Source organism: Ruditapes philippinarum, unplaced genomic scaffold, assembly GCF_026571515.1.
Source record: "Ruditapes philippinarum isolate M1 unplaced genomic scaffold, ASM2657151v2 ctg7381_1_1_1_1, whole genome shotgun sequence".
Lineage (NCBI taxonomy): Eukaryota > Metazoa > Mollusca > Bivalvia > Venerida > Veneridae > Ruditapes > Ruditapes philippinarum.
The window spans coordinates 35,519-60,659 of NW_026854439.1; the positions used below are offsets into that span (position 1 = coordinate 35,519).

At 32.6% G+C, this 25,141-nt stretch overlaps 1 protein-coding gene across 1 annotated transcript; it reads right to left on the minus strand.

Annotated features, from left to right (window-relative positions):
* Positions 1-3,008: 3,008 nt before the first annotated feature.
* LOC132740126 (uncharacterized) lies at positions 3,009-24,926 on the minus strand. Its single transcript, XM_060727976.1, has 8 exons — positions 24,797-24,926; positions 16,954-17,648; positions 16,736-16,789; positions 14,200-14,679; positions 13,145-13,189; positions 10,511-10,954; positions 6,893-6,929; positions 3,009-6,075 (listed from the first exon to the last, which is right to left on the minus strand). Exons 2-8 carry the CDS (start codon positions 17,645-17,647, stop codon positions 5,190-5,192), a joined length of 2,640 nt encoding a protein of 879 aa, XP_060583959.1. The 5' UTR covers position 17,648; positions 24,797-24,926; the 3' UTR covers positions 3,009-5,189.
* Positions 24,927-25,141: the final 215 nt, after the last annotated feature.

Here is a 25,141-nt window from a genome sequence, read left to right on the forward strand (position 1 = left end):
GGACTTTCTTAAGGGATTCTGTATTTCTCTATTACGAATGATGGGAGGGCGAACATACGATGAAGAGACGGACGACGAATAGTCATCCTCCTAAAAGGTAGCATTACAACTGTGTGCCATGTATTTTAATATAATAGTGAAAATCGAAAGAGACAATTTATCTTAATCTCCATTTTACACTGATGTCCACAGATCTTGTTCAGTTGAAAGGTTAATAATCGTCCCTATATTACATGGATTTAGTAACTCTTAAATTTCTATAATTACACATTAGCAGCCGACTAGATAAATTTCGCCTTTATATGTCATAAAGCGATTGAAAAATTATTATTCAAAAATAGTGTCAAATGCTAGCAAATGAATATCCACTTATTGGAGCTACTGTTTTATTCAAACGCTTTGTTTCCCTCATTTGAAAAGGGAGTGAATTATGCGCTGCTAAACTTAAAATACATATGGTATTGTATGCATGTAACTGGCAGACACAACAGATCAAGCAAACATGCATGAATATAGAAAAATGAATTTCTTCATGTTAACTTTTCTATCTTGAGAAAATATTAGAAATGATAGTTTAACATCTCAATTCCGACTAAAAGAGTGCAAAGAATAGAGGAATTGATAAAAGATTGACCTTGATTTTCTGTCAGAATGTTAGCCACTTTCATTGTATTTCTGCCATCGACGGCAGCATTTAAAATAAGTATCTACCTACAACAGCAGCCCAGACCAGATTGAACGTCTGTAAAACTTTCAAGAAAATACTCACAGGGTAGATATTTGGCTTGCGTTACCCCAATGGATGAACGTCTGTATTAATAACACGAAATCCTGCCATTTAGTTAAAACTTGAGATATTTTGAACCAAAAAACAGACATTTTCACGGATTTTTCCGAAGCTGTCACTTTTAACCTGCTCAAAATAGTCTAAAAACAGGAAACACGAGTCCAAAATTACCTAATAGTATCTCCAGTCAATGGACAATAGTTTCATAGCAATGAAATGGGCCGTATTTGTGTAATATAATAATACCAACCAAATTTATAACCTACCTGTACCAAGCGGTAAATTTCAGGTATCTGCCATAACTGCAGTGATCTGCCATCACTGGCGCCGGTAATACGGTGTGCATTACAAAGTTTTATTTTTGTACATATTTCAAAATATGGTCTATGAATATGATATGTATGTCTTTTTCTATAAGCAATAAACATTTAGATCTATTCTTACTTTTTTGCATCTTTTAAATATCAACATAACATCATTTTCATCAGAAATATTTCGGCTATATCAAAGTGTTAAACAATTTATTTCATTTTCCGTGTATGTATAAATCTCTAAGTATTTCCCCTATCTTTGGATATAAAATATTACTTATTATTCATTTATAATTTTATTTAGACGTTTAAAGTATACAAAAGAAAAAAAGAAAAAAATAACAAAAAAGAAACCCCCGCCCCCCCTCTCAAAAAAATCTATTTTCAAAAGTAAAATTATTTTCCAATATTCTATATCGTCAGCTCATTCGTCAGCAGTTTAGAGCCGCCCGATCAGACTGGAAGGCGATAGTCGACAATGCGATAACACGATGGCGACAATACGATAGTGCGATGACGGCAATGCGATAACGCGATGACAACAGTGCGATAATGCGACAGTGCTATAACGCGATGACGACAGTGCGATAGCGTGAAGGCGACAAGCTTAAGGTCTTCAGCGTACACGTTTTTATACTATGACATGACGTGCCGCAGCGGCTGAAAATTAAAAAAATATATTTAAAAGCGGCTTATAAGTTTTGGAAGCCAGAACATGATGGCGACAGGACGAAACAACGAAGGCGACAATGCTATAATATTATCACACTATCGTATTGTCGCCATCACATTATTGCATTGTCGTCATCGGGTTATTGCACTGTGGCCATCGCATTGTCGCCATCGCACTATCGCATTGCCATCATAGCACTGTCGTATTGTTGACATCGCATTGTCGTCTTGTCGCCTTCTGGAGTATAACTGCGATGGTTCTGCGAATATTCCTTAGAAAAATGGTATTATGACACAAAATATAGACTGTCCGCGCATTGCAAGGGAAACAACTCAAAGAAATATAATAAAAATGTAGGCTAGATCTACCACCCTTTTATTGATTTACAATGTAAACAACATCGTTTGCACCACTTCTCGAAAACTATAAGGTCTAACTCTGACGCGGCATACCTGTTTTGAAGAAATTTATCGTTACTTCTTTTATAACCGGCGTTTAGTTTGATGCATTTTAGACGTGCGTGATTATTAAACTGGAGTGCTGTTTACATGAAAATATGCGACAAAAACATTTCTTTCTTGGTGTAACAGCTCATTTCAACGCTAAATTCGATCACTTGAAAACGCCACTAAAATTACAGTTCAAACATAAATTTATCAACCTTACGTTTCCGGGAAACATGAATCAAATTCTCTTCCAAAATAAAATCATGACAGCTCTATACCCATATTAACCCTTTAAGTATTTTCCCTATCTTTTGATATAAAATGTTACTTTTTATTAATTATTTTTTCATTTAGACGTTTTAATTATACAAAATAGAAAAAGAGAAAGAAATCTATTGACAAAAAATAAAATTATTTTCCCATATTCTATCAAATAAAAATCTATATAATCCAAAATGCGACAATGCGTTAGTGCGATGACGACAATATGACAGTGCGATGACGACAGTGCAATAGTGCAATGATGACAGTGCGATAATGCAATGGCGATAACGCGATAGTACTATCCCACTATCGTATTGTCGCCCTCGCGTTATCGCACTGTCGTCATCGCACTGCCGCCTTATCGTAATGTCGTCATTGCGTTATTGCTCTGTCGCCATCGCACTATCGCATTGTCGGCCACTGGATTATAAAATATAACAACGATGGCCCTAACGGCATTCAGTATTTTTAAACTGTATTGTGAAGCAATATGTAACGTAAATGTAGAATGAAATAAAAAAGAATAGTACTTCTCAAAACTTTATTTTACGCAACTTAACTAATACTTGTACGAGCTATGTTTACAAAATTCTCTGTTTACAGTAACATTGTTTTACAATACAATACAATATCAATATAATATAATACAAATCAATATAATATAATATTTTTTTTAATATTTGCAATGACAACTTATTGTCAATGTGTTACTGAAGCATAAAAAAACACTTCAGTTTGTGGGATACAATATTGCTACATCCCGCCTACCAAATGCATAAACAAGGAGAGTAAAAATATGTGTGATGCTTGCACTCGATAAATTGATGGCTGAAACTTGCTCTCAATAAAAGCATGTATGATACTTGCAAATAAAACATCTATGAATATTGCACTCAATAAAATGATGGCTGAAACTTGCTCTCAATAAAAAAAAATGTATGATTCTTGCACTCAATAAATACATATATGATACTTGCACTCATTACAACTTATTATGTGTAATTTATGCCATCAATAAAACGACGTATAATACTTGCTCTCAATGAAACACGCGTGATTCTTGCAATCAATAAAACATGTGTGATACATGAATTCAGTAAATACATGTGTGATACTTGCACTCAATAAAATCACGTATGAAACTTGCTCTCAATGAAATACGCGTCATTCTTGCACTTGAGAAAAGCATGTGTGATATTTGCACTCAATAAATCACGTGAAATACTTGCTCTCAATGAGACACTTGTGATACTTGCACTTAATAAAAACACGTGTAATACTTGCTCTCAATAAAGCACGCGTGATTCTTGCACTCAATAAAAACATGTGTGATACTTGCACTGAATAAAAACACGTGTAATACATGCTCTCAATGAAACAAGCATGATTCTTGCACTCAATAAAAACATGTGTGATACTTGCACTCAGTATCAGATGTTTGATACATGCATTCAATAAATATCTGTATGATACTTGCACTCAATAAAATCACGTGTAATACTTGCTCTCAATGAAACACGCGTGATTCTTGCACTCAATAAAAACATGTGTGATATTTGCACTCAGTATCAGATGTTTGATTCATGCATTTAATAAAAATACCTGGATCATACTTGCACTCAATTAAAACATGTGTGTGATATTTTCACTTTATAAAACACGTACATTTTTAGGGTGGTAAAGTTTACGGTACATATGTGTAAGTGAAATAAAACAAACGTTTTGCGTAATAATTCAGGTTATTTTAGAGAAATACTGTCTGTAATATGTTCATGGGTAACGTTTAACAATTATTGATGTATTTTTTTTTCAATTTTCCGACGGGGATGCGTTCATGAGTGACGTAGCTACGAATAAAAAGATAATAACTGATATGCGCGAGTGCAGTGTTATGTGAGCTGACATGTCAAGCATAAACAATTTTTTCACTCATTTTTGCTTTTTTTTCCCGGATACCGTGAAACATTTTCTTTGATGGTGTCATCAAATCTTCAAGTCGCAAAATATATTTCTATCAGATTTTCTTAAACTTTTAAATATTAGTGCCTTAGAAAATATCTGGCGAACGACATTACATGATTATGACACCAGATGTTTATTTATAATTAATTTTAAAACAAGTAGTGTGAAAGATAACGCATGTAATAACTTAGTTAAAATAAAGATAAGTTTAAATAATGTGTAATGATTAATGACTTGATAACATATTTCTGCTAGTAAATTGTTATAGCTAGTATAGGAGTTACTGTAGTAAAACGAATACAACATGCCAGTTAAGAATCTTGTTTTGCACGAAAGTCTTATTGTTTCACATATTGTCACAATGTGAAAACAACGAAAGGGGATTTCCATACTATTTTTATATATAAGTATAATTATGCTGATTAGGTCCTTAGAATATTAAAATTCAAGTATTTAATGTGTCTCGTGTTACTGTGTAAAGACATGTTTTAACACACTTAAACAAATGTAATTATTACTGGTTTCTATGTTTAAGTGGAGAAGTTGTCAGTAAATAGCAGACAAACATACTGGAACTGGTATAAAATATCAGAAAATGTATGTGGTAAGTGGTGGTAGGTACAAGTGAACTTTTGTGAAGCAAAGAAGCGAGAAGATAATAAGTGTTAAAAATCTTGTATCCAGGGAAAAGTTTCAACATGTAAATCATTTTGGATACATATATTTTTCAAAGTTTGCATGAAGTATTAACGGAGCTTTAAAACTTTAATATTGTTTGACATTTCTGATAAGACTAATGCACATTTATTACTGTCAAACCGTATCGAACGATTATTAGTATCTTCAACATTGAACAACGCCCCATAACATTTTTGGCCGTCAGGACTTATCTGTAGTAAAGTCGGCGTTTCTTCTTCATCTTCATCTACATTTACGCTATTTACACCTAATACGAATATGAAACCTTGATCATCTACACATATCCTATTTAGAAAATAATAACATTGTCCCATATCAGGTATATCTATCGTGAATAAATGGTTACCGGAGCTATCAATAGTAGTCAGCTGATTTTTATCGTTCAAGATATATATCATACTACCGTCATTACTCACTGCGATGTCAGTATATTCATACATGTACCCATTGTCTTCTGTTGTGTAAAGCTGTTTTATATATTCACCATCAGCTAAATAAACCTGTACGGAATTAAAGTCTGCAACATATAGTGTGTCACTATGACAGGTAAATGAAATACATGTATGGCTTGTGCTGACTGATCTGATCAATGACATATCTCCTGTTACATCAACAAAGTACAGCGTGTAATCATCTGGTACTATAGCAATATTATTACCAATGTGACACACATTGTATAGGTAGTGGCCAGTATTTATTGATAAGGTACTGATAACATTATATTGTTTGTTCACTTTTATAAGCTTACTCTTGTTCGAGGCAAGTAATAAAATATCTCCTGTAGGTAAAACTGATACATCGTTAATATGAAAATCATTCTTGAGTGTATCGTGTTCAATCTTATAGTTCCGAACACTTATTACACGCCTTAATCTCTGCTCATCAACATTTGTGTCATCACGTGCGGTATTTCCTTCATGTAATACCTTTGAACTGTAAAATAAAAGCTTCAACAATATAGATAAAATACCTAAACATTTCACTAAAAAGTACAGTATTTAATTTTCAAAAATCATTAAATAACATTTTCTTGGATATTCATGTACATGTATAGTGAAATTTGATTCTTGATGACATTTCAACTGCTTAGCGTAATGCAATAAAATCATCGGTTTATTTAAAAATAGGTGTTCATGGCATACCTGTCATATTTTGATGAGTTAAAACACCTTTCATACACTTCATAGGTATACAAATAACGACGCTTAATATAATCTAATACATCTTTAAATGTATGTATTATTTTTATTTTGTTGGAAATTAAAGTATATTTTTTTATTTAAACACTTTTTTCGATATTGAGTTTTTTCAACTTTAGACTTGTGACAGTTACATTAAATTTGGGAAATTTATATATGTATTCCTCTTTTTCATGAAAGAATAATAACAGAGAATAACCAATTAATGCGAATAACCACGTGCGGGTGCTTCATGTACATTTTTATATTTGAAATTATTGGTTACTTCGTTCAAAGTGAAAAGTCCGGAACACAAATGTAGGACATTTATTCAAGGTTTAATATTTATCAAGACACCCCGGAAAATACCGGAAGTTAGGGATGTCAAGTAAATGAAGTATGGGATGTTAACGTTTGCGGACTGTTTGCAAATACTGATTATAATTAACGACTAAGAAAAAATTAATAAATTGAAAGTAGATTGCCGTGCATCATTCCTCTGTAATACTTTTTGGATTAATTGATATTTTACCTTTAAATGATTGGTACATAGTGTTAAGTAATATCATTACCTTGTGGCATCAGTCTGTACACCACAATCAATTCTACCTGTAATATAAACATGTAATTACACTTAATAATCCGTCATATATGGTGGCTGATTTGTGCCATTCGTATTTAACTTCGCCCAGCGCCCTCGCTTATTAGCGAGTTTTCGCTCCGCGCTCCCGCCATTTTGACTTGTTAGTTTTCGACTTTTCGCATGGCGGGGTGGCGGGGCAAAAACACGAATGGCACAAATCAGCCACCCTAGAGATATTATAAATCAGCAAGTATTCAAAAATTGTTCTAAGTAAAACTGTTGTCAAATGTACTGTAACCAAGCCTATGGCACATTCTATTCACATATATTTCATTATAATTGTAGCAAATATACCAGATGATATGCAATAATGATGATACAACTTATGTCATATATCGTATGATACATGCAATAATGCGGATACAACTTATGTCATATATCGCATGATACATGCAATAATGAGGATACAACTTCTGTCATATATCGCATGATACATGCAATAATGAGGATACAACTTCTGTCATATATCGCATGATACATGCAATAATGAGGATACAACTTGTGTCACATATAGCATGATACATGCAATAATGAGGATACAACTTCTGTCATATATCGCATGATACATGCAATAATGCGGATACAACTTCTGTCATATATCGCATGATACATGCAATAATGCGGATACAACTTGTGTCACATATAGCATGATACATGCAATAATGCGGATACAACTTCTGTCATATATCGCATGATACATGCAATAATGCGGATACAACTTCTGTCATATATCGCATGATACATGCAATAATGCGGATACAACATGTGTCACATATAGCATGATACATGCAATAATGAGGATACAACTTGTGTCACATATAGCATGATATATGCAATAATAATTCCTGGACTTTTAGAATTATTCTGGACAAATACTGCGTTTCTTACTTCCGATTCTGTGAATTCAATATCCAAATCTTCATCTTGGATATAGTTTTCCTGACTTTCATTTTCATTTAAATTATTTTCATTCGATTCGGGTCGTTCACCATATAGTTTGTTGAAATGTTCAAATAAATCTTGAAACTGTACATTTACGGGATCAGATGACATCTTTTTATATTACAAATTAATGTTTCTCCAAAAAGATTTTGGATTACTTTTAGCGAGCTCTGCAATACGATTGCCCTCTAAACGTTTAATTTTTATTTTTTGTTTACGTTTTATTTGTATATATAATCGTTTTTTATCTAAAAACTCTAATTTATTTTCAGAGTTCCTGTTTCGTAAATATTTATTTCTTGATTTATTAAATTCTCTTCGCGCTTGAAGACATTCGGTATTAAACCATTTATTTTTATTTGAATTAACTTTCCGTTTGTTTTTAGGTAACTTATATTTACCAAATATACTAAACGCATTGTCCCATAATAGTGAAGTAAATAATTGTAGTGACTCTTCAACTGATTCAATATTGTCGCTTAAATTTAAAGTAATACGATTTAATTCGGTTGAATGACTCAACATATTGTCATAGAACTCATTTGCGCGCGAATAATCCCATGAAATGACTGGTTCGCCTTGCGTCGATATTTGGTCACGTGCTTCGAATGAATATTTACAATTTAAGCAAAAGTGTATAGCGCAGTGATCAGAAAATTCATTCGGTGACTGAATTTCAAAATTTGAGATATGCTCGAAATCATTGTAGTTCGCTAGAACATAATCTATTACCGTTGCTGCAGTATTATTAATATTTTAAAGTAAATTCCCCAATACCGTTATCATGTTTTAACCTGCCGTTTGCTATAACGATATTTGTAGATTTACAAAGGTTTATAAGTCGTTTTCCATGAATATCAAGAACTTTATCTTTGTTTTTTCTTTCTGGTATATTTACATTACTTTCTAAGTCATAATTTGAATCTAAAAACCTATCGTAAATGATAAAATCGCGCTCGTTTGCAGTTCTAGAGTTAAGATCTCCATTTATAAATATTTTTCCTAATAATTTGTATTTCTCAATACCTGATTCTATTAAATCAAAAATATTTACATCATTATGCCTAATAACATTTGATGTATACGGAGGAATATATGTACTACAAATAAAAACATCATTATTAAAGTGAAATAATGTTTTACATATTTTAGTCCAAATAATACCATATAGCATGATACATGCAATAATGAGGATACAACTTATGTCATATATCGCATGATACATGCAATAATGAGGATACAACTTGTGTCATATATCGCATGATACATGCAATAATGAGGATACAACTTGTGTCATATATCGCATGATACATGCAATAATGAGGATACAACTTGTGTCATATATCGCATGATACATGCAATAATGAGGATACAACTTATGTCATATATCGTATGATACATGCAATAATGAGGATACAACTTATGTCATATATCGCATGATACATGCAATAATGCGGATACAACTTCTGTCATATATCGTATGATACATGAAATAATGAGAATACAACTTATGTCATATATCGCATGATACATGCAATAATGAGGATACAACTTGTGTCATACATCGTATGATACATGAAATAATGAGAATACAACTTATGTCATATATCGCATGATACATGCAATAATGCGGATACAACTTCTGTCATATATCGTATGATACATGCAATAATGAGGATACAACTTATGTCATATATCGCATGATACATGCAATAATGAGGATACAACTTGTGTCATATATAGCATGGTACATGCAAAAATGAGGATACAACTTGTGTCATATATCGCATGATAAATTCGATAATGAGGATACAAATTGTGTCATATATCGCATGATACATGAAATAATGAGGATGCAACTTGTGTCACATATTGCATTTATATATACAATAATGAGGGTACAACGTCTGTCATATATCGCATTGTACATGCAAATATGTGGATTCAATTTCTGTCATATATCTCATTGATACATGCAATACTGTGGATACAACGTCTATCATATATTCCATGATGCATGCAATAATGAGGATACAACTTCTGTCATATATCGCATGATACATTCAATAATAATGATGAAACTTCTTGCAAATATCCGGACAACCTGTATATCATTTTATTTATTTCTTCAAAAGTTAGTATACTAATCTTGTATTGAGCCGCTCTAATGCAAAGACAAAAAACGTACATTCGAATAAGGAATACATGTATTGGCACTGTTTTAACGTTTTTTAACGTTTTTAATGTTAATGTGTCTAACGAGCGATTGTGACAAGTTATAAATAAGATAGTGGATAAATAACACCACCATTAATTGAAAGCCTATAAAATGTATGTGTATTACAAGTACCCGCTGCTTCCGGTCACTAGAGAAATTTCCGGTTCTAAAGAGCCTTTATATTTACCTTGTACCTTTCTTGCAATAACTGGAAATATAATCATATAAATACCGTTTAAATATTAAATAACTACAAGTTTGTTAAATGTATGACTGGTCGTTATTCAACATCTTTATACCCAATACAGTACTGTAATAATAGTGCTAGATTGCTATGAGATACTTAAATCCGAACTTTGCTTGAAAGAGAAATTGCTTATAGATTACCTTCATTCAAACCTTCACTTCCTGGCATGCGCACAACATGCTCTAAGACTGGATGTGACAGCATATTTGCCGGCATCATTTGAAACGTCTTCAACCCTATAGTTGTGATAACGGCTATCTGGCGTGCCTTTACCGCTGCATACAGTCTGTCAAACTGACTGTACCACTTACTCGCTTGTTCATAAATTTTGATGATGATAACCGGATGTAACGAGAACTTGATATACTTCAACTCGCCTGGGTCAGAGATAACGAGAAAATTATCTTCTCCATTGCTGAGGTCGTACGAGGACAACAACTCAAATACAAGGCTCATTTTACCACTTCCAGTTGGTCCAACAATGACCACCATACTATGCTTTAAGAAGAGACTTTCTGCCTTATCTTTCGTTTCACTGTTGACTTCTTTTATTTTATATCCCTTCTTGAACATCCTTGACATTTCTACACAAATAAAACAATTCATTTAGAAAAGCAAAATACATAGAAAAGCATGTAAACTTTACAAATGAAAAATGGTTACCTTAACAATATAAGATAAAGCTTCGGACATATTAACGGACATTTAAGCATTTTTTATTCTTTCCGATGTCAGTTTGTAATCAGTAAGCTTGATATGACTGTTAAATATAAAATATTTTGATGAAGTATTGTCTGTATGTCTAAGGTGTTTCCTATTAACCCGTTTTTCTATCAAATTTGAAACATTTAACAATTTAATTTAACACAATATATGACGTTGATTTTCATCTTTATTCCAGTTAACTTTACAAATGAAAAATGTTTACCTTAACAATAGAAGACAAGTTGAGATTTTGATGCTAAAGCATCTAGTCGCCGGATAGAAAAATGATTGTATTATCATAAATATAAGACAATATAAGATTAATGGTTCAAGTATAAAAATAAGAGGAACAATTAGTTGAATAATGTTTGCCACTGAGGCTTGTAAAGGTAATTCTTCTTGTAATTGTACTTTATACACATACTGTTGTACCATACATTGAAATCCGTATAGGTTACTAGTTCAGATTCAGATAATAACCGACAAATAATTACCGATCATCGAATATTTGCAAAGTGACTATGAAAATATATATGTTTAATTATTTCATGAAACAATGCAGTTATACTGTAAAAGTGTTGTACATCATTATTATGCTTATCGAAAAAATATATATTTAAATCAATATATGTATTCCAATCGTTACATACGATATATAAAATTAACGTTTAACTGCCTTTCAGTGCGATAAACTATCAACACAAAGATAGTTTATTTTTTTCTACGTGTCTAATACGATTCCGGACCCTACCGTCATACCGTTTTGGAAACCTGCGCGACGGAACCAACGAAATCAACGTTTACCATTATATATTTCAATAATGTGCCTCTAAAGCATAAAATTATTTTGTGATGTTCAACCTAAACTAAACTATTGAACGTTCTTGTCAAAAGTTTGACAGAAAGACCCAAGTTTAACCCTTTACCAAGAAAAAGGAAAAGGTTTTGAAAATTTATTTCTTAATGTGTAAAATATGAGTATACAGCTTTTTCTAATGAAATAAAATATGAAACTGATTAATGAAAAATAACCATTAACAATTATCAGCAATCTGTTACTATTAATAGATTTTATACCGATACCATACAACGTGATTCTTAGGAAAGACCCGGGAGAATTTATTTATAATTAAATAAAATGATGTAATATGGTCTCATAAAATATAAACAACCAAATAATTTTAAAGTGACATTTCAAATATCATTCATGATTTATATATCATAAAATAGCAACGCTTGACACATAGAAAAAAGTAAAAGTAACCCTAATATTCAATGACTGATCCTTAGGGATACGTTATTGATTCATTTTATAAAAAATGTAATGTTGCTTTTTAATATGTCAATATGTGCATATTTCATTTCACTGAGTAAAGTTATCATATGTTTGAATTTTTGAGATTACTGAAAAATAATTGTGGTCTTTAATTGTTCAATGATTGATATGCTTTTATTTTCAGATTTTAAGGGCTTCTACCATATGTATAATATTAAACTGTTTAAAGTATAGTCGCCGGTTTCTACCGGCGACTAATAAATCTTCGGACATATTAACAGACATAAAGCATTAATTATGCTTGTAATCAGTAAGCTAATGTAGTGTTACACTAATGCTTTCCCGCAAAAAAACACTTCGGCCAATACCGTAATTAATCGATCGTTTCGGAATGTATTTTCCACGATCTTCGGTATTCAATAATTTTTAACCGTTTATTACAAAGCGATAAATGATGAGTGATTGTAACTAATCTAATGCTTAAGATTTAAAAAACCTTCCGGAAATAACCGATTTGCTTTGATATTGGCCGATGTTAGAATCCTTTGGCAAGAAAGCAAAACAGTAAGACTACCTTAAGCTTAACATAAAATACATGTAGTTTGTATTGTCTGTTTGTCTAAGGTGTTTCCAATCAACCCGTTTTTATATCAAGTTTCAAACAATAAACAATTTAATTTAACATAATATTAAATGACGTTCAACTTAGGTTACTGTAACTTCAACTTCAGATGATCTTTTCTATCGATTTTTGTCAATCTAAAATATTGTAATATCTTATATATAGACTTACCAAGAAGGTTTCTGTGGACAGCGTCGTCTGCTGTAATACTCTCGTCTGTAATATTCATGTATATATCTAAATATTTATACGAATCATGATAACAAAGTATTTATTTCAGATAGATGCAAATTCAATAAAACTAGCATATCTGTACATAAAGCATAATTATTATAAAAATTAAAAAAAAAAACAACCTTAACATGGGAAATATTTCTGTACAGTACAATAATATTCGACGTTCATTTAATACCACATAATGCCTTAGTGAATATAAGTTTAAGTCGTATTTTCTAATGATTTTATAGTATAACTGAAATTATAACAGAAGTTAACCTGAATGAATGATAAAACATTAACTGGATTAACATACATAACAGTATAAGAGTAATCATAACAGCAGAATCCTTTCAGTATTTAGAGTAATGATAACAGAATCATTACATGATTTAGATTAATGATAGCAGAATCCGTACAGTATTTAGATTAATGATAGCAGAATCATTACAGTATTTAGAGTAATGATAACAGAATCATTACATGATTTAGATTAATGATAGCAGAATCATTACAGTATTTAGAGTAATGATAGCAGAATCATTACAGTATTTAGAGTAATGATAACAGAATCATTACATTATTTAGATTAATGATAGCAGAATCATTACAGTATTTAGAGTAATGATAGCAGAATCATTACAGTATTTAGAGTAATGATAGCAGAATCATTACATTATTTAGAGTAATGATAGCAGAATCGTTACATTATTTAGAGTAATGATAGCAGAATTATGACATAATTTAGAGTAACAATTGCAGAATCATTACAGTGTTGATAGTAATGCTGGAAGAATCATAACAGTATTTGGAGTGATTTAAAGTGACGTAGTTACTTTTATTCTTACTTTTGGCCACAAAAAGGTTATTTTTATTCTTTGTTTGTTAATAATGTTAGAAGATATGAGCATTAAAATATGGCTTGTATTCTGTTCGAAAAATAATATTCAATTTTCTTTAAGCCCATTTACAACCATTTTTCTGTAAATATAGAAGACAACCATAGCTACCTGTTGATTTCTCCGTTGTAGAATCTATGTATACGGTCGAAGATGGTGATAGCATCTCATGTTCATTACGTCTAGTCACCTCATTCAGGAGCCTTTGGTTGGTTACTATGACAATATCAATGACATCATCATTATCGTCATCAGTTGCTTGTATCATATTGTCAAATTCTTCACACATCACTTCAACTTTTTGAGAATCATAAGTTGATACCCCAAACGGTTCCCGAAACAGGACAAACTGGGCATCTTCAGAGCAAATTCTTTTCCAGTCTGAAGGGTTGTTTATTTCTAAACATTGATCAATTCGGTCGTACTTTCTTTCCTGTACGGCGGCAAGTGCACATTTATATGTTAGTTTGTTGTCAAACCCGGTCACAATCACACGATGATTATCGGTAAGCTGTTCTAAAATCTCAGAAATTGCGTGCTTGAAATTTTCTTTGCAGTCGTTTTCTTCTAACAGTGCTCTCCCGAGTTTACCTAAAAGTTTTATATATATTGTTATTTCGTTATCTCTATTAAATTGGAAATAGGATTTCAAACTCAAATAAAACATGTAAAATAATTTGACAAAAAATGTTTTTTTGGTATTTGTGAGTACACAATAATGTTTTTCAATACAGTAGGTTGACAAAGCTTTTAACTATCACAGTCATTTCTAACGCTATAAGGATTATTACACTTGGATATTGTCAGATTCACCTATTATTATTCTTTTTTGTAAATATATACCTGTATCTTGGTAGATTGCTTTGATCATGAATTATTTGACAAAAAGATAAGAAAGTGAATAACTGTGATTTAAGTCATTTAAAGTTTTCACACCTTGACTCAGTGCAATGAAGTGTTTCTAGTTTCTTGCCAAATCAAGACAAAAAGAAACAGGTATTAAGACAGTTTTACTGCCAACAACAACAACAACATAAACGTTTATTCATGTCAAGTTTATATACAGAACAACCTGACAGAAAATTTAAAAAAAAATAACATTGTACTGGTAATTAGCATCGGGACAGTGATGAAACATCTAAATGTACTCATGTAAACAGCAATAAATCAATGTAAAACTAAAATATACCGTGACAAAGTTAACCTACGATATAGGTATATATAGTTTACTATGAGTGATAAAGTGTTAACTTTATCAATTGAATCAGTTTAGCATGACCGTGAGCGACACGCTAAAGTGAAGGTAATGAAAGTAAATATTTGTAAACACAGGTTAAATCGATGAATGATTTCAGTCAATATATTGTTGAGTGAAAGACATACCCGTATGCTTACATACGCTATATAGTTATACAAAATTAGTATGCACTGAAATATGCACTGAATGCCAATGCCACTAGTGCATATCAATAAATATGATATTTTTAATATACATTTAAAGTTTACTTTTAAGATTAATCATATGAGGCGTCCTCTATTGAAAAAACTAACAAACAATGATTTTATTTTTCCTGTTCTTGAGTTATCACAGTCAGGGTTACTATGATCTAGAACTTTATGTACCTTTGCCCAAAACAATAAACAATTTTCTAATCAATGAGGGTGATAATCTTATGTACAATGAAGGCTATGAGTCATTTGGTTTTTAAGATATTGAAAGTTAGAAGGCTGTATGTCAAATTATTCTCCAGCGTTTTCAGCAGAAACAGTTTTCACATTAAAGGTCAATGTGTTGTCGACCCGTCGACCACCACATATCTGCGCCTAAAACTTAAGGGGTTTCCTACTCAATATTGATGACATTCCTATAAAGTTTGAAGGTCGCAGGTAATATGGTTTCAAGCTATTGAGCGGAAATGCTTTATACATTCAAAACCACAGTGGCATTGCCCTTCACGCATCAGTGCCCAAAAATAGGGTCTTTTACGAATAAGGGTAAACATCCTAAAACATGAAGTTTGAAGGCTGTAGATCAAATGGTGCTTTTTATTGCGTGGAAAAAGTTCTCACACTCAAGGTCACTGCGACCTTGACATTCATACATCGGTGCCCCAAAACGACTAAATAAGGGTGATCAACCTATGAAGTCAGAAGGTTGTGGGTAAAATCATTCTCTAGTTATTGAGCGGAAACAAAGTGGTATACCGACCCGCGGACCGATCGACCAACATATCGACAGACCGACCGATATTTGCAGAAACAATATAATATTATAAAACACAATAAACATAATGGCTATGTAGGGGCGATATAAGAAAGGACTAGTAAGTGGTCCGTTGAAAACAAACCATATAGAAATATCTACCTTAAGTATACAATATTTCAGAACTTAATGTGTATGAATGATTTGTTAGAAAGTACATGTAGCTGTATCAGGGAGGAGGTGAATAAGCTTATGCTTATACTAGTATCTCGGAGATCGGTCCACCCAACGATGATCATAAGACTTAATTTTCAAGAACAGTCCATGGCGAGATTTTGCCTCGCCTAAGGATCGAACCAGCGACCCCTGATTTTCAAATCCGATTTTCTCCCTATTGATCTAAGCAGGCAGATATTAATTTATGCAAAGGTGAAAACGTTTTACCTTTCATTCGATCGATTTTCTTATCAACAATTTTCATTCTTTTTTCAGCAACACCTGAAATGAAATGCTCACGTTAGGTCTTCGTACTATGGTTGCTCAAACAAAATAGTGTCTTGATTAGACACACAATTGTTAATGCGTAGCAGCGTTACAAAAGCTTACATTCTTATCAATATTTTGTTAACATCAAACAATTTTAACAGGAATTAATACAATACCTGAGCGTCCCTTCTTTTTTACAGCTGCCTTTGTTAAAATCTTTTTTGCTTCTCCAGCGTTTTCTTTTGCAGCTATTACTTCTGTATGCTGCAACTGGAGTAGTTCTTTTAGATTTTTCATTTCCTCGGTAAGTTTCGAGTTTTGTAACAAAAGTTCACAGTGAAGAGACTTGAGCCATGTATTCAGCACATTTGCAAGAGATGGCATGTTACCATGTAATACCGATTTAATCTGGTCATCTATGTCGACTAATGTCTTTGACCCGGACAGCTTCGTTAACATCACAACAGCATCTCTCAGGCAGCACCATGCTGTGTTGAATTGTTGGTCAGTTACAAGTTCAGTGCTTGCAATATGTTGTAAATAGTTTCTGATCTCAGTAATATCACGGAGGCAGTCTCTTTCATTTGGTTGTAATCGTTTTGGAAATAATTCCTTAAGCAAGAGTATCAGCAGAGTAACGTCCCAATTTTTTATATCAACAGACCCAAAAGGTGGATAGATGAGATCAAGTTGATCTTGTCTGATTTGCCGTATATTTCGAATGTCAGGTTGCCGAATATGTAGATAGTCTTTTACGTCAGTATAGCGATAGATTGGATCGGTTTCTGCCTTAGAGACAAAAAAGGCTCTTAAAGGTTTCGGGCAGATATTCACGACAAATGTCACCAGTCGATAATAGTTGTCTGCCATCCTACAAAATGATATTGAAACGTTATACACATGCTTATATATATATGCATATATATATATATATGAACATTGTTATAAAACCTTAAATATGTCAACCCTTATGTGTTGGTAATATAATAATAGTAATAGTTCCAGAGTTATGTCCCTGATAAAATTCAAAGTTCAATCATTCCAATCTTAGGCAAGACAGAGTTACTGTTCTTTGCACTGTTCATTAACCTAATTATATATATCTACCATATATATCTTTCATGTTCATATCTCTTATAGTGTCAAAGTAATTACCCGGACAAAGTTCAAAATGTAAATATGACAAAAGGGCAATATTTCTTTTGCACTGCACTTCTACTCAACGCGATCTATCTACATACAAAGTTTCACGTTGATATCTCTTATAGTTTAAGAGTTATGTCCCGGACAATGTTCAAGTATAAAAATAAAAATAAGGTCAATAACTCCAAAATAAGGCAATGTAGAGGTACGGTTTTTGTACACGGCACATGTACCCGATAAGATATCAACCTTCAAAGTTTCATGTCGATATTTCTGTTTTAGAGTTATGTCCCGATAAAGTTCAAAGTATAAAAGTGAACAAAGGGCAATAACTCCAAAATTAGGCCGTGTAGAGTTACAATTTTATGCCCTATATCTAAACCTAATAAGATCTATCTACCTACAAAATTTCATGTTGATATCTCTTATAGTTTTAGAGGTATGTTCAGGACAAGGTTCCAAGTATAAAAATGAACAAAGGTCAATAACTCCAAAATTAGGCAGAGTTACAATTATTATGCACTGAACATCTACCCAATGAGATCTATCTACCTACAAAGTTTCTCGTTCATATCTGTTATAGTGTCAGAGTTCTAACCCGGACAAAGTTCAAAATAATGATATGAACAAAGGGCAATAACTCAAAAATTAGGAATGCAAAGTTACATTTCTTATGCACTGCACATTTACTTAACGACTTCTACCTACTTACAAAGTTTCATGTTGATACCTCTTGTTGTTACAAAGTTACGTCCCGGACAACAAAAGCGGACGGACGGATGTTCTAACGGGACAATATTAATGTGGCTACTCTATTGTTCACTCTATTGTTCTTTTTAGCCACACAAAAGAAAATAGGTACATAAAAGCTTTACGGAATGAATGACATCAAAAAGAAAGAACAGTTACCCACATTGTCCTTCTAGCCACAGTATTATTGTCCCGTTAGAGCGGACAACCGGACGGACGGACAAAGCGGCGACTTTGTACGTGTACGTGAAATGTCATTTCTGAGTACTTTGAGACTGGATTTTTCTTTCAGGACTTCATCTCTTTGCGGAGGGTTTCAGTAGTTATAATGACCTGTAGCTGAACTATTTGTAGGATCCCTCTTTCAACACTAGTACCTGCGACCTGTCAAGATCTATTTCAGTGAAGCCCTTTATTATGTTAAAAAGCTGCCAGTATGAGTTGTAGGGTAGATTCTTCCAGTCGTAGGCTGCTCAGTTTCAAATGCTCACCGTAACATGGCTGATTTGAGTGCTTGGTAGGATTGTCGCTTATTAATGTTTGGACTTACAACTACGACATGTTATTACTTATTTTTTTAAATAATCTTTGGAAACACGTTTACTAAACATAAGGAAAAGCATTTTTCTAGAGTCAAAAATTATTTTAGGATAATTATTATTTTTCACAAGATTTATGAAGTTCGTGGCATAGCTGCCCAGCGGCCTAGCGACGTGAAATTGGCATCCTAGCGACGTGATGTTGGCGGTATAACGGCCCAGCGTCGCGAAGTTGTTGACCTAACGGCCCAGTTGCTTTAAGTTTGCGGCCAAGCGACGTGAAGTCGGAGAAAAGTTATTTAATAATAAAAACGGTTCTTTTTACTAATTAAAGATGTATTAAAAGGAAAAAAGTACTTTGAGATATCTTTATGACCTAAGCATTTTCGTTAAGTTGGCGGTCCAGATGCCTTAAACCTAAGAGTTTTAAAAATATTATCATAACAATAAATATAATTCACCAAATGGGTTATAAAGCATCGAACTTATTTTGCGTACAGCGGCAAAAACTTTCTAAACAATTTAGTTTATTTTATGCTTTTCAGTGGATTACTACGGAAGAGCATTTGTGCCAGGTGTATGTTTTTATTTAACTCGAAATTTCAAGTTACTAACTCGAAATTTCGAGTTACTAACTCGAAATTTTGACTAACTTATCTCGAAATTTTGAGTTACTAACTCGAAATTTCGACTTACTTACTCGAAATTTCGAATTACTTATCTCGAAATTTTGAGTTACTAACTCGAAATTTCGACTTACTAATCTGAAATTTTGACTTATTATCTCGAAATTTCGACAAACTAAATCGAAATTTCGAGTTACTTATCTCGTCTTAGTAACTCGAAATTTCGACTTAGTAACTCGAAATTTCGACTTATTAACATTACAAAAATGGCCAAAGTTATTAGTTAGATGATATAAGATATAGTAGGGAGTGCCGTTGAACGATGGAGATGGAGAAACGGGTGCCTGGACAAAAACTTTTGAAATTTAACTTAAACTTAGTAATTGCATGTACACACCCGACCTAAAAAATACAAGGCTTCCTTTAATTTGTACGTTCAGGCGTTCTTCAGACGTTGTATTGTATCCCATCTGTTCGAACATATCTTTTCACTAATCATATTCTTCTCATCCCTGTGAATAAAACGATCCTATACTTCACGTGTGGGACATCTGAGGAAAGTATCGCGGCGTGGCCAAAATAGGGCATGCTGAGGCCTTTGTCAAAATTGTTGGACTGACTATATTTCTTGTAAAATCGGATGCTTTTATATTATTCCCAACATATATATAACAACAAGTTTCACTTTTATCACTTTTTATCAACACAATATGAATCAAAGTATTAGAAAATAATGAATAATGTTACAAAAACATTATTAGTATAAAGAAACGTGACAGACTAACTGGCGTATACACGCCATTTAAAACTTATGTAACACATGATATTGCACGGTTTACAATAGGGTGGGTTTTGGACTTGTTGTTTCTTCATATGATGGTTGTATGTGTGCTTAAGAAAAAGAAACATCCGGTTAACACTGAAATGTACACTTTACACCCCCCCCCCCTCCACAAAAAAGGAAAGGATATGTTCAGTATGTGTGGACAATTTGAACCTATTGAATTGTTCTGTTAAGTAAATGTTAAAGGTGCTCTGTCAATGTGCAACAGCTACACACGAAAGAAAGTACATGTATCTTGAATTCAATCCTTGCTTTCACCGGCAACCAATGAAAGTCGTGCATTGTAAGTCGAAATTTCGAGTTAGTAAGTAAAAATTTCGAGATAAGTAACTCGACATTTCGAGTTAGTAAGTCGAAAATTCGTAATAAGTAACTCGAAATTTCGAGTGAGTACCTCGAAATTTCGAGTTAATAAAAAAACATACACCTGGCACTAATGCTCTTCCGTAGATTACTGATTTATCCGTGAAAATTATATTTTTTTTAATTTCACAGTGAAAATTATCATAATATAATTTCACACTTTTCAGTGACGAAACTACTTTTTAAAGATTTTCTCCATGTGGTACCTCAATTTTATTTTTGCTGACAATTCTGACAATATTAGGCTGTTTAAAGAAAAGCAAAGCTGACATTGATAAATAACTTAAAAGTCAAAAGTAAGAAAAAGAAGAAAACTTTCTTCTATTCATTAAAATTCCAATCACCAAATTTCGTCTCTAAATTTTTTGTTTCATTTTTACAGTCTGAAAAAAAAACTGCATTGATGACATTTGGGCATATTAAAGTATCCTACGAGCAATAACTGCCGTAACTTGAAAAGCAATGACAGCCATCAGCCCGAAGAATAAGTAAACAACCCAGCGTTCGTGAGCCAGCCTTTGAAGTTTTCAATTTTCCTTGCTGCTTTGTGAATGTTTTCACATCTGTCAACACTTAATTTTTGTCTGTTACAATCCTCAAATAAGTTTTCTTTCATTTAAAAAGGTGAATGACTAACTAATCCAAATGATATCCCTCTGAATCAAACACGCCACTCGTGAGAATACTGTTTTTAAAACCCACTCGATGAAATAAAATTTCATCTTACACACAAACAAACGAATATCCTCTATATATTTTGACGTCAACGCATAAGACGTTGTGACAACGTTCAGACTGCGTCGTATGCACATTACAATGCTTGCTTTATAATGCATGTGTTGAGCATAATGTGCTTAAGTGTGATGGTTCTGTTTGTAAAGATGATATATTACGCATTTATTAGTATATTGTTTGTCATATGAGCTTTTAATATGTTTAGTGTTCAACATCATTTGCCGACCAGTGAAATCGCTCCAATTTACAAAAAGGCCCTTTTCTGATCGTTTAGACAGGCAAAATTTGTCACTAATTAACTAAAAATCTGGAAAGAAAGTGATCCCTCGGAAGCATTAATCACAACAAAATTACATGAAAATTGCATACTCAGCTTCATTGAGTCTGTACATGAGGGATAATGATTAAGTAATCAACAATTCTCAACACTTAATAGTGCTGGCAACAATGATCCCGAAGGACCAGAAAGAAGTGAAGTACGAGTACTTAATAATTAAGGGTTTGGATCGAAAAGCGCATGCTAAACTTAATGTAGTAGGTCCGACTTTTTTGGCGACGTGACATAACAATATTTCATGCAATCAATCAACTACCGCCGCTTTTAATGTCGGAGTCGTTTTCTTTGTAATTCCACGCAGAAAATACAAACAAGCACAAACATATTGGCCATTTTCAACTAACATATACATATTCTTTAAGGACGTTTTCGGGTGTTTCCATATAGACATATAGGCAAAACTAAAACTGTTCAATAGAATTTCTATAAACTTGGCCTGTTGTTAGGATATGATAACAGAAACATTTTAAGCGAAAAAAATTGGGGTTGCCGTTCTCGTTTTTGAGTTATCTGCCCCTGAATCAGAATTTTCTACTTATTTGAGGTCATTTCAAGGGCAGATAACTTATACATACTTAAATGAATTCTTGTTTTTACTTTGTTGTTTTTTTTTAATGAAAATAAAGGTACTTTAAATTTTTAAAAAATAGGTCATTTTTTAAGAAAAAAATGCATAGGTTAATAGAAGAAGTGGGAATAAAAACTACCCACTCTAAATTTGTTCTTGAAATTTTGCATATCAACTAAAACGAAGGAAAGCTTCATGAAAATAAGAAAAAAAATGTATTGTTTTCATTCATTGTTAATTATCTGCCCTTGAATTTAACAAAAAAAGTCCAATTCAAGGGCAGATAACTCAAAAATGAGAACGGTGACCCCATTTTTGTTCGCTTAAAATGTTTCTGTTAACAAGTTTAAAGAAATTCTATTGAACAGTTTTAATTTTGCCTATATGTCTATATGAAAACTCCCCAAAACGTCCTTAAAATTAAATGAAGGATGATTTAAACATTTATCAACGATTCGTAAAGAAGGAAAAGAATGCATAAATTGACCGTTAACTACCGTGTATGAACAAAAATGTATTTGCTGTGATAGACACGTTATTATGATAATACAAAACGAATTTGCTATTCCTTTCATTATCTGTTTACATGAATACTGACAAACATGGGTGTCGAAAACTCTTAAATAAAAGTATACTTTTTCTCGCCTAAATCTTGAACCACCAAAACAATTACTAATATTTGTCATCCGTTCAGCGTAATAGCGTAGTGGTTGAGTGTTGACTTCGTAACTGTAGAGACCCTGGTTCGATTCCTTGAAAAGTGTTTTTTTCATTTCTTATATTTTTTTGTTTTTATATATTTTTTCAACGAACTGGATTTTAGTTCCTCGTGAATTTATTTCACAAAATACTATATGAGAACATTTGGTTTACACACATTCGCTTTTAAAAGGTTAAGTTAGAGGCAACACAGTCATGATAAGAGTAATAAATGAGGAATGGAAGAAATTTAAATATATAAATATACAAATGAGCCGAAATTGTTTAAAAAATGTAGCAAATTAAATTCAGACAATGATATTCAATCTGTTCAATGACTGTTAAGTCAAATACATTCCATTTTTAAATTGTACAAAATATCAAATAATCAAAGGTTTATAAAAGAGAATATGAAAATGATTTCTGATAGTAAAATAAACAATGAAACAAAAATAAACATTGCACAATTGCAGATTTGAACTCGAAAAACAAAAACATTTTCTTAACATGATCTCTCTCTAACCACTACGCTACTCCATGTCCATTATTATTATTCTACATTGCAATAAAAATGCAAAATGTAAAACCTGAATAACTTGCACAACCAATTATTTATCATAATGGTACGACCGATTAATGTAAACATTATCGTGTTCGACTTATACAGTGATGTTAAGTAAACAAACAATAATTTCCGATTATCTTTGTTATCACAGCGAACAATGTACATTTACTTCATTTAGTCTTATTTTGACAACATAACTTGCATCATAGTTTGGGACCTTTCTGTTGAAGAAAAAGAGTTAAAACGTATATATATAAATGCACAGTGCATTTACTGTAGCGCAGGTATTAGTTAACCGCACTCAAGAGCATACCCGTTGATTGGCTTTTTTTTGCTGGAGTCTACTTATTGTGACGGCAGAGAAAGGAAAAGCGATAGAAATATCATATTAAGCTACTCGTTTATTTGTTACTTCTTTCTGGGGTTTCATATTGCGACAGCAGGAACGTGTTTTTATGTTTGACTATGATACAAAAAAGAACATCAAAACACTCGGCAATCTGATTAGAACTTTGGAGACTCGGGGGTTACGCCCCCTCGTACAAATCACGTACCCTCGTGTTTCGATTCTCTTTCTATTACTTAAACTTCAAATTGAAGATAATCAAACCGAGCAGATAAAGAGTATTTGCTTACATGTTTTTTATTATGGGTGTCATGCTGAAGTTTCTTTTGATGCGGGTTGTAAAAGCTGTCATTTTACCTGTCAAACAAGATACACGAGCAGTTTCTATCTTCAATAACTTCGTCAAATCAGAGGCTAGGAAGCTGAAACCTAAAACCGAGTGTGTGATAAGCATTGCTTTAAGGAACGGGCATAAAAATCAAAATAACATACAGACCCACTTACCCGTAGAAAATACGTGTCGGTGTTGTAAATATTCATTACTCGGTAGACAATTTGTCAAGTTTGCAACAGGTTTTCTAGCTTGAGCCAAGTGTGCAACCACTTCATGACATGCTCCTTAAAATAGCTCTCTAAAATGTTAAGTGTATCTAGTGTATAAGTGTATTTTAACATTTTCTAACAAAATATGGACAAATAAGAAATATAATTATAATTTATTTAGACAGCAGCGTACATTGGAGAAAATGAAAATAAAAATAAGACGAAGAATTATTTTAACAAAGCTCAAAACTTACTTACTCCATGGAGCCTTTTCAGCTGAATGAATTAAGATTGCAAGATATTGAC